The 11,269-nt window shown below is 39.6% G+C and overlaps 2 protein-coding genes across 2 annotated transcripts; one reads left to right on the top strand and one right to left on the bottom strand.

The window, feature by feature from the left end:
• Positions 1-810: 810 nt before the first annotated feature.
• On the bottom strand, positions 811-8,063 carry spryd7b (SPRY domain containing 7b). The gene is made up of 5 exons (XM_061053292.1): positions 7,904-8,063; positions 6,426-6,542; positions 5,869-6,035; positions 4,390-4,492; positions 811-2,018 (listed from the first exon to the last, which is right to left on the bottom strand). The coding sequence occupies exons 1-5, from the start codon at positions 8,052-8,054 to the stop codon at positions 1,921-1,923; spliced, it is 636 nt and encodes a 211-aa protein (XP_060909275.1). The 5' UTR covers positions 8,055-8,063; the 3' UTR covers positions 811-1,920.
• Positions 8,064-8,860: 797 nt separating this feature from the next.
• On the top strand, positions 8,861-11,269 carry trim13 (tripartite motif containing 13). The gene is made up of 2 exons (XM_061053291.1): positions 8,861-9,013; positions 9,703-11,269. Exons 1-2 carry the CDS (start codon positions 8,981-8,983, stop codon positions 10,915-10,917), a joined length of 1,248 nt encoding a protein of 415 aa, XP_060909274.1. The 5' UTR covers positions 8,861-8,980; the 3' UTR covers positions 10,918-11,269.

Below are 11,269 nucleotides of genomic sequence, written 5' to 3'. Positions count from 1 at the left end.
CATAGCTCTATATATATATTTATTTCTCGTTTACTGCACATAGTTCTGTTTACATCTGTTAGTCCGATTACTGTCCACTTATATCTACTCTTTTTATATTTTGAATTTTAAGTTAAGTTTAAGCTTTAAGTTGTATTTAAATTGACACTTTATATTTAGGTTTAAAATGTTTTGTACTTGCACTGTTGTTAATTTACTGCTCTGTGTGCCTTTGAATTGCCCCCCGGGGACAAATAAAGTTTTTGGAATTGAATTGAATTACAGCTGTAAAAAAAAAAAAGCCAGATTATAGCAGAAATGCTAGTTTCCATCTGTTGTCCCTAGGCAGGTAACAGAGAAAGACAAATTACAAATAAAATACAAATACGAAGGCACAAGTGACACAAGACAATAATAGAGGTTAAAGGTTAAAGGTGGTCACAGACTTGGTTTTCTTTTATCCACTGTTTGAGGTGTGTTTTGAAGGTTGCATATGTTTGTGGGTCTCTTATTGTGAGTGGGAGAATATTCCAATATTTAGTTCCTTTGACTGACAGAACAGTTTGTCTGAATGTAGTGCGTCTGTATGGGACCTCACAGTCTCCTCGGACTGTGGCGCCTGGTGCAGATCCCACTGGCAGACTTCAGCTTTATAAAGTCCTTCAAAGGAGGAGGAGCAAGTCCGTGCAAAATGTTATATATAAAACATGCATTTATGAAAATGTAGTAAATTATGTTTATCTGAAACAGTGCAATGGTGAAACGAAAATGGCTTTTATAAATATTTTAATATTTTTAAAATCTTTGAAGATAACAGGACACAGGAAAAGGTATGCTTCCAGACATAAAAGTTTAATGAATCAACAACATTTGGATTTGCTTGTACAATATCATCATTAGTGCAAAACAAAGACAGGCTTTTTGAAATATTTAACTGTCACACTTCAGCAGCAGAAATGCAATGCCAATCCAATACAACACAACAGATTGACATGTTTTAACCATATTATCTCTGACCAGAGACAACCAGCACCAGCTGTGATTATATTGATATTTAATATAAATACACCAGATAAGATTTCAGTATGAGGAAAGTGTGGCGAGAATTAAAGGGCTGTTCAAATAAGTGTTGAAGAAATCGATCTTTACGACGTATCAGGGTCACCGATTTGAGATTTTAATTTTTACTTAAACATTAATCAGCACCGCACCTTAGCAGCATCCCTCAGAGAAAACGCTTCACTTGAATCCCTTGAAATCTTTCGTGTTACTGAAGTTAGTAGGCTAAAAAAAAAATAAGTCAACTAAAGAGTTTTGACTTTTGCTTTAATTTCCACTTCTAATCAATGAAGGCAGCGTAAAAGTTATTGTGATTTTGCTGCCTGATCAATATTGACAGCTGATCCTTCATTACGTTGCAAACTTTGGCTTACCTCTCAGAAAAAAAAAAGAAGCTTTGCCACATAGAACACTTATCGCTTGATCGCCGTCTCAAATAAATACAAATAAATATAACGGTGCACGCTGGGATGTCAGTAGATTGCAATAAAAAAAATCATAGTAAAAAGCTATTTAAATGACACATGGCTTCTGATCCTGAATAATGGAACTATTTTACCATCACAGAAGTAAGCTGCAATTTTAAGTGTTTCAGTTAATATTATAGGGTGATCACTACTGACAAACGGGAATGAGAATTGAATGGTTTTGCATCAGCACAGACTGGAACAGCCCATCTAATATGACCAAACGATCAGGAATCCCTGCTCCTTCAAGGGCACTCCAGCATCGGTTCAGAGCAGCAGCACAGACACGCGGTAATCAGGGGGGGGGGGGGGGGACAAAAGAAGAGGCTATCAAGCCACACAGAATGATATAAAGCAATCAAGGTCAAAGTGTAGTGTCACAGAGGTGGCGAGTAGATAGGATGGGAGTTCTCCTTTAGAAGATCTGTTGTTCAAAGAGGATCTTCTCAAATCCGTGTGGAGCTGTGTGGTAGAAGTCACTAAACTGGCAGTCTAAGATGGCACTGTCATCCACTGAAAGAAAAGCAGAAAGAGACACATGTTGACCTGTTATACAGATATAGACAGTATTAAGACTTAATAAGGAAAGAGAAGACACAAAGGCCATGCCAGGGTGTCAAATGTATGAAGAAATGAGACCAAAAAAAAGCTTTTTTTCATGTTGATTATTCTTATTTTTAACAGATCACACTCACATGTAGAAAGGAGTCCCTGAAAGCCCTTTAAATTCTACGTAATAAAGTACAATGACATTGAATTTTATGTTGTCTTTATCAACTCTGGAGTATTAATAAAATAAAAAGCAAACACTCCAACCCTTTTCTTTTTTTTTTCCCCTGCAGAAGGTATTTGCTCTGCAGCAATGAGGTCAAACGTCTCGTAAGAACAACTATTTGAACATAATCTCTTGGTACACAATGTGACATTTTGTATGAGCTCGTTAAGACTGAAATCTTTGGGAGCAGGAATGTTTTTGTTACATACAGTAAGCATGGCGATTAACTAATCATACAAACTACTTCAGAGCTCGAAGTGTGCTCAAACAATCTACAAAGTAGAGCTGTAATAATTCATTAATAGCCGACTATTTTGATTACTGATTAATAGCTCTAAGTCACTTTTTTTATTTGAATGTATATAAATAGTTCAGGTTTATTGACTCTTACTGCTGTGGCCAAAGGGAGACCTTTTACTAAAACTACCTCTTAAATACTATCAATATTATTCAACACCGTCATGTATTCCAGGAAATCATTGGCAGATTGATCAACAGTGAGAAAAATCATCATTTGAAGTCTCTGTTTTGTTTTCTGATGTGTCAGCCTGAGGTTGATATTTTCAGGTCTCAATCACAACTCATCATCTGAAAATCAATTTACAAGTTATGAATGTATATTCAATCCTTTCTAGTGTTTCTCCTATAATTAGAACAATAACTTTATGTAACAAGGTTACAAAGTGCTTTACAGAATGCATCAAACTAAATAAAACTTAGACTAAAAGTGCTTCACAACAAAGGATAAAACATTGGCAAGTTAGAAAATGATGAATAAGAATTAATTTAATTAATTAACGCAGGACATTAATGACTAATCTATCATTCTAAAAAGTCTCCCTATAAAAATATGTTTTAAGCAAAGATTTAAAAACAGGTACAGAGTTTGCCAGCCTCATGTCTTTGGGTAGGGAGTTCCAGAGCTCAGGGGCTCTGATGACAAATGCCCGGTCGCCCTTGGTTACCAGACTTGACCTGGTGATGGTGCTCTCGATGATCTTAGATCACGACTTGGAGCATAAGGTGTCAAAAGTTCTGTAATGTAAAGGGGGAGCCAGACCGTGTTGGGTTTAAAAGTTATTTATAATTTTAAAATCAGTCCTGAAGGTAACGAGCAGCCAGTGAAGGGAGGACAGGATTTGGTGTAATTTGTAATGGTTGAAATCTGGGCAGCAGCATTCTGCACTTATGCTAACTGTGCCAGGAAACCTAGCAATGGAGGCACATCAGAGACAGAGCAGGCATTGTAGTTTGTGAGAAATCAACAGTTAGTTTAAGGGGGGGAAGGGTTGCTATGTTACAGTGCCACAACAGCTTTTGCAACTAATATGGTGAAAACTTGGAAAATTAAAAATGTTTTTTTCAGGCATATCAATTGAATATATGTAATTTGCTTTTTCTTTTTTGTGAAATAATTTGAACATTGTTTTTTGTTTATTGTATTTTCATGCTTTTCATTTTGTTTTGTATTTTTTATATGTTTGATTTTATTTGATATGTCTGAAATAAATGTAATCAATCAAAATTAAACTATTAGCAGCTTTTAATAAATATGACTTGAAAAAAAACAGAAACATGCATTTAATGGCACCACTGTTATTAATAAATGCATAAACAGTCTAGGCAGCTTAATTCTGTAATGTAATGAAATAAAATAAAAATAAATTATTGTACATAAATAACGCAACAGAAGACTATTTAGAAAGTTGCAGGTGACATCCTTTTGATCACATTGTTTTTGTTGTAGCTCAGAAATACAAACATTGTTTAAAATAATACAATCTAATTACTCAGCGTTTTTCTACGTAAGATTTGCTGTTGAACCAGAATAGGCAGAGCTGCTACATAGTAACAAAAACTTAAATATAAAGTCAGAGAAATCATCTGTTGTAAAAAAAAAAAAAAGATTTTTCAGGTCATATGATTCCAAGAAAAAACACGATTGAGGCACAACAACAAGAGCAGTGCTTTGTAAAGATGTACAAATAAGGCCCTCTAGTGGTAAAACATGCAACTGCAATTTGTATTTCAGTGTTTACAAAAATGATTGTAAACAGAAAACTATTGAGAAATAATTTGAACACATAAACTGTGGAGAAAGAAACTCACCATAAACAACAGGGAACACAGTGCCACGGATCCCTGAGGCAGGACAATGCATGTTCTTTCCATTCAGATACAAATTCAGCTCAACGTGGTCATATGTGACACCCTGAGGGACGACAAGAATGGTTAGGAGTTAGACAATCACCCAAATCTTTGCTAACTTCTGCTGAAAATGTGTAAAGAGAGAAATAATTACTTTTACACAAGTGTATTTACCATAAAACTTCAAATAAAAGCTCATCCCAATTTGAGGCCCAGTCCCTGTTACTAGTCTGGTGTTGCTGCACGTTTTGATGGGTCTCAATTAGACCCCCCTCTGCATTTAGTGTTTATATAATATGCAGGTTGGGATAGATGTGGTGTCTTACAAAGCAAGATCAGATTAGTGATTTGTAAATGTATTTGTTTATCCATATCCTCATTTTGTAAACAGCAAAATATTCTTTCCAGTTTAAATTTAAAGTTCATAATCTTTTCCATATTTGCTGTGCACGAGTTTGGTTTGAAAATAATTGCAGGCCTGTCTAGTATTGACGACGCCTGTCTCAGATAAATGCAGGTTTCATTTCATTGACTGAAGTAAATGAAAGCCCAGGCTATTACTTGTTTTACTAAGTTTTACGGTATGCACGTTGTTTACTGAGTTCGCAGTGGGACAGTTCATCGAGACACTGATACTAAAAAAGGTAAGGGGCCAAAGTTATTAGTTCAAGTAATCGTAGCAGGTTAAAGTTTTTAAAGTTTGGGTCTCTCCTGCAGAGGAACATAAAATGAAGCATCACCGTGTGTTTTGCTTTTGTTGCCGTGGCTGCCTGAAGGATTCTCTGCTGTACACACTCACGCCCACAATCTGGGTTTTTTTCCAGTCTCTACTCACGTAATTATATCTATCAAAAGGATTTCATAAACCTGAATGACCAGAACACTCTGTGAAAACTTCCAAAGAGTGTAGATTTAGAAAAATGAAATAAACTAATGGCAAGGTTCAAATTGATGTGTAGATGGGTGCACATTAAACAGACACGAGGCTATCAGACCAGTATTAGACCAGCTGATGCAATGTGACTATTGATGCCAGCTGCCATGGAAAAACCCTCAAATCTACTGCTGGTCTCACGGGACCTGCAGGCCAGCCTGCTGCACCAGGCTTCTAGCAGATGATTAGTCTAAAGGGATTGATAACAATTTTGAAAATACACAAATTCGACATTTATGTGCCTATTGGAAGTCCATAAGATAAATCAATATGTTCAATATTCAAAACAGATCCATGTAACCAGGATTGACACACCTTAGTGAAAAGATACTGTGTGTGGATCCATGTCGGATAACATCATTTTTATTCTCAGAATGCTCATTAAAGTGTCTGTTAAATGTCTGTATTTTAAAAAGTGTCTTCCTTGTGAGCTTTAAAATCGGCTGGCAACACTTTAAAGTATTGAATGTTTAGGTCATCAAACTTCAATAGAAGGATCAACTTACAACAATGTCCCCCTCCTGAGGAAGGCTGTTTGCAGGCAGGCGATTCTTCTCTTCATTATTGTGGTACACAGACCCATCATGCCTCAGGACAAGGCTGTTTGTATCTCTGCCCAAAGGCACTTGATTAAGATTCACTTTCTGCGTCGCCACACCGATTCCCCAGATACCTAGACACAAGGACAGCACCGATCAAAACACTCCTAAAACACTATGAATAAATCAATATTATTGACTGAAGCCATCTGCAATCAAAAAGCAGCAGACAAGATAAACATCCAATTTGTAACGTAATGCTAGTTAAACAATATGTAGTGAGTAAGGTGCTTCACGAGGTCAGCTCTGCTTAAGTGCCATGTTTCTCAGAAGGCACCTCCCTTGTGCTTTCCAATGCGCTCTTTGTTCGCGAGGGAAAATTCCCGCAGAGAGCATGAAGTCACAAGATGCTGAGGCTACTAAAAACTGCAGCAAGTAAGACTCATTAGTCCTACTAGGAATGCACAGAAAATGTCAACGTGTGAAGAAAAGAAGGAAGGGGAGCCAGAAGCAAAAGGGCTTACCAGTAGACTGGATCTTAAACTCAAAATAACTTTTGTTTTGGTGAAGCGGAGCATTGGCCAAACAGCCTCCGGTGCCACATATCCTCCTGCCGCTCTTCACAATAACAACATCGGTGCCTGCAATAGAAAAGTCAAGAACACAAAGTCAGGAAACAACCGAGGGAGTGTAAACAGTTCAATTAATTTATGACATGTTGTTTATAATCAGTCAATTCTCACATCTATTTAATTTCAGTAAATAGTCTGACATGACATCCATCATTTCCTGAAGCCAAAGATGAAAAAAAATGAGCCATTAAGACAACCTCTCATGTAGTGTAAAACAGGGGTGCCCAAACTTTTCATCCCACGACCCCCAAAACAACGATGCGCGACACCGGGGACCCCTTCTGTCCCTGGAAGTGGTTAAAGCATAACGGTGCACACAGCAGCACGCACTAATGGGCCTATCCGAACACTGACATTAGAACAACAATAAAAAAATACAGCAGCCTTAAACTAATTGAACAACAGTTTTGTATGTAATTTCACAATAATAGGTAAAATATGTAATTTCAAGTCATTTCCAGTTTGCATTTGTTTTTGGAAGGCAACTCGCGACCCCCCCTCCCAGTGTCTCCCGACCCCCACTTTGGGAATCACTGGTGTAAAACATTTACAGGAAATCTAATTCAGCTATCTACACACAGTTTCCCAGTGGGATTATTATTATTATTATTATTATAGCCGGGAGAGAGATGGGCTTTTAGGAATTTTGAATAAAGGATATTTTACTATGAATGAACAAATCAGAACTTTTTTTTAACCAGAATAGAATAGAATTACTTTATTGATCCCAAACTGGGAGATTGTGGCGTTATAGCAGCAGGTTGTCCAAACACACAATATGAGCAAAAAACACAATATTAGCAAATTTAAACACAATATAATATTAAATACAAAGTAAATAAGCACTAAAAATATCAAATATATTATTAAATATTAAATTATTATTTTATTTTAAAATCTAAAAATGTTATTCTATTTTAAATTATTATTATTATTATTTTATTTTATTTTAAAATCTAAAAATCTAAAAAAAATATTTTATTTTAAATTATTATTATTACTATTTTATTTTAAAATCTAAAAATGTTATTTTATTTTAAATTATTATTTTTGTATTTTATTTTATTTTGAAATATAAAAATATAAAAAATAAGAATGAGAATATATACAACCATGTATTGAGTTAGGTGAACCTGACATTGCGTTGTCTAGTTTATAAACAAATTGTAGCTTTATAGGGAGAATAATAGAGTTTGACAATAGAACCTGAAAACAGTCATAGTTACCGGAAAACAGACTTTACATCACAGGTTCCAACTCAGCTATCGGTTAGCTGGTTTGTGCTAACGGCGGATGTAGCCAACCATCAAGTCAAACCCGAATCTAACTCGGCGTGTTTGGACTTGGATATTAAAGGCAAACGTACGTACCCATGTGGTGAGTATCTAACTGGACAGTTGGCATTTCTTTGAGGGGAATATGCCCAGATGCGCCATCCCCACAGCAGCCGAAACAACACGTAAACATCGCAGCCATTCTTACCCCGATGCTAGTTAAAAACACCCGGAAACAAACTCCCATCAAATCAAAGAGAGCGTCAGACGGTCGAACGTCAGCGCCCACAGCGACACCCCCCGGCGAAGGCTGGTACTGCATAAGCCCCTGGTACCCGACTGTATCCAATCACAGCGGCTAAGATAGGCAGTCGCTCCTGATGGCATGGAAACAAGGGAAGAAAATCAAGGTCAAAATTCTCCACGTGACTTAGTAACTATTGGGTATCGATGTTACATAACCGAAAGTGTAAAGAAAGTTAGTTTTTTAGAAATTGTGTTAAACGGTTTGTGGTGAAGTGGTAATATGGTGACACCCAGTCATAACAGAGGAATACTCAGCAGTTTCGATCAGCTGGCTCATAAGCAAACCACTTATATGACAATGTGTGTGTATGTAGGCCTATGCAATATATAACAAGTATTCTGAGTCTCTATGGTGCCAAATTGATGTGCCACTTATCTGCCCAGTGCAGGAGAGTTTTACTTTTTTTGTATGTGAGTAGATGCAGCTGGGTGCCTTCACTTGCGCCCACTTTCACGTAAACGGTTTACAGATGTTGACGAGTACCCACACACACACACACACGAGCGAGTCTACTGAAGTGGGGCAGTAGAAAAACCCGCGGTACCAAGCTGGGACTCAAACCCAGTTGACAGTTTTTCACGCTGTAATGTTTTGCATAGCAACAGCCCCTCCCCCCATCTCACCGGCAGGGATCCTCTGCAAGTTGCCTAGTAGGGACAAAAACGAAAAACCCTCCAAGATCACAAACAAGCCGTGAAAATCCCATCCACACGTGTCGTTGTCGTCAGTGGCACTGTGTTGCACGTCTTGGTTTTTTTTTACCTGTGCGCAAAATACGCAAACCAAAGCGTTGCCATTTTCTGCGCGGCGCTGAAAGGGTGAATTGTGAACCCGGAAAAGGCGAAGTCTGCACAGCAACAAGCGCCATGATTGCGTTGCACTGTGCGTCTCAGCAGCTGGTGAGTGATTCTTTTGGTCCAGTAGTTGCATGTTACTATGCGCTTGCAAAATCTGTCACAGCTCTCCTTCACCACCTTGCCAACAGGAGCAACGCTCACACGCACCCTGTTTGTCGATCATTTGTCGCATTGGATTGGTTAGACGGCGGGAATTTAGATATTCAGACAGCTAAACCATCGCCCCTTTGCCTTTATGTAATACAAAGCAAAGGGTTACATTTACTGGCTTGTTTGAGTCAGAGTTATTTATTTAGACTTTTATTCCAGTCTGGGGTTTTTTTTTTTTTTTGCCAACGCGGGTTTCAAGTTTCTGCCAACGTCAGCTGTTTTTTTTTTTTTTTTTTGGTGTGTGTTTTTTGAAAGACAACAAGAAGCAGGATGTTACTTAACGTTAGATTGGCAAACGGAGCGCTTGGCACAGCTTTCGCCAGCCTCCTTTTACGCGGGCACTGCGATGAGAATCAGTTTCACTTTCACGATGGGAATACTCCAGAATCAGCTGGATCATGACTACACAAATCTGTATCCTTTTTTCGTGTGTAATGTAGGCTATTGCCTTGTGCTGCTCTTTGGGGGTTCAGCATCCCCATCTGAGTGTGGGTGCGTATTTGTACAGTAGCCTGTTTTTGATCCAAAGTGCTGATTTGTGACATGCATCGATTTGACGCCCGGATAAATTGTGTTTGCAGGATGACAACATGGAGCAGCTCGAAGACGAACTCACATGCCCTATCTGCTGTGGTCTCTTCGAGGACCCGAGGGTGCTGCTGTGCTCGCACAGCTTCTGCAAGAAATGCCTGGAGGGACTCCTGGAGGGAAACAGAGGACCAGCCTTCAGGGCACCTTTCAAATGCCCCACATGCCGCAAAGAGTCGCCTCACAACGGCGCAAACAGCCTGCAGATCAACTACTCTCTGCGCGGGATCGTGGAGAAATACAGCAAGATACGGTTCATGCCTAAGATGTCTGTTTGTAAACAACACTGCGGACAGCCTCTCAATATTTTCTGCGCCACGGACTTGAAGCTCATTTGCGGGTTCTGCGCCACGACGGATGACCACAGAGGGCACAAGTTCTGCTCCTTGGAGGAGGCGTTTGAGCGGGAGAAGGAGGCATTTGAAGAGCTGCTCCGCGGAGTGGAGAGTTGGCAGAGCGCAGACATCGTGTCCTGCCTGGAGACACTGCAAGCCAGTAAGAAAAACGCGCTCCAGTCGGTGACCAAGGACGCGGAGAAGGTAACAGACTACTTCGACAAGCTCATCGGCGCCCTCGAATGTAAAAAGAACGAGATCCTCTCCGATTTCGAAACGCTGAAGCTGGTGGTGTTGCAGGCGTACGACCCGGAGATCACCAAGCTGAGCGCGGCGATGGAGGAGCACAGCCGGGCGCTCGGCATCGCGGAGTCGTTCAGGAGCGTCTCGGACCCCCTGTGCTTTCTGCAGCAGATGCAGGAGTTCCGGGAGAAGCTGGGGGTCCTTAGGGAGACGCCTCTGCCCTCTCGGAAAGACACGGACGTCGGTCCACTCGTGCGTAATTTCGATGTTAAAAAGTGGGACTCGCTGAGGCTCAGAGAAGTCGACAAGATCTCGGTCCCCCACGAGAATGGCTCTTATCGAATCGGGGGCTCGCGGATGTCAACAGCCAGATGGATCATCCTATTTGTCAGTGTAGTCCTGTCAACATCGCTGCTGCTGCTGCTGCTGCTGCACATCCCCGCATCCTCCTCAGTGTCTTTGCAGATAGAACCATTCCTCGCTGCAGCCTCCTCGCACGTCGCCTTTACTGGCGTGTACCTGCGGGATATGGCTGACATGTACGTACGATTAATGGGTGCAGGTCAGGAATGTATCATGAACTTTATCGACGACACTGTCACTTTTATTGGCAGCTGTACGTTGTTTTAATCACAAGCCTGCTGTGGCATCTCTCCTCTATGCACTCACAGCCAGATTACATAACTGATCCGTGTGATGCCTTTAAGTAATAACAGTCTTCTTTTTCTTCATTTTTTTAACTATGTTTTTTTGTTGTTTTTTTTAAATTTTCCACAAAATGTTCAACCTCATTGAGTCATAGAATACTTTTTTTTTCCACAGATGTTTTAGCCACTTTTTTTTCTTTTTTTTTTAACACCATTACAAACGACATTCCGTTTTTCCTCCCCCCATCGAATGTGCTGATTCTCTGAGAAATAACGAGGACATCTTCACTTGTTCTACGTGATCTTGATAAATAAAACAAGAAAGTCAAGTCACA

The sequence above is a fragment of the Labrus mixtus genome, chromosome 13, assembly GCF_963584025.1.
Source record: "Labrus mixtus chromosome 13, fLabMix1.1, whole genome shotgun sequence".
Lineage (NCBI taxonomy): Eukaryota > Metazoa > Chordata > Actinopteri > Labriformes > Labridae > Labrus > Labrus mixtus.
This window is presented reverse-complemented; position numbering and strand designations above follow the sequence as displayed.

What these genes read in the sequence shown, in the direction of transcription:
- trim13 (XM_061053291.1), top strand. Translation starts at nt 8,981, where the DNA reads ATGATTGCGTTGCACTGTGCGTCTCAGCAGCTG. An exon ending in ACTGTGCGTCTCAGCAGCTG is followed by an intron (nt 9,014 to 9,702) that starts GTGAGTGATTCT and finishes TTGTGTTTGCAG; the next exon opens with GATGACAACATGGAGCAGCT.
- spryd7b (XM_061053292.1), bottom strand. Translation starts at nt 8,054, where the DNA reads ATGGGAGTTTGTTTCCGGGTGTTTTTAACTAGCATCGGGGTAAGAATG. An exon ending in GTTTAAGATCCAGTCTACTG is followed by an intron (nt 6,036 to 6,425) that starts GTAAGCCCTTTT and finishes CCTTGTGTCTAG; the next exon opens with GTATCTGGGGAATCGGTGTG. An exon ending in CTCAGGAGGGGGACATTGTT is followed by an intron (nt 4,493 to 5,868) that starts GTAAGTTGATCC and finishes GTCGTCCCTCAG; the next exon opens with GGTGTCACATATGACCACGT.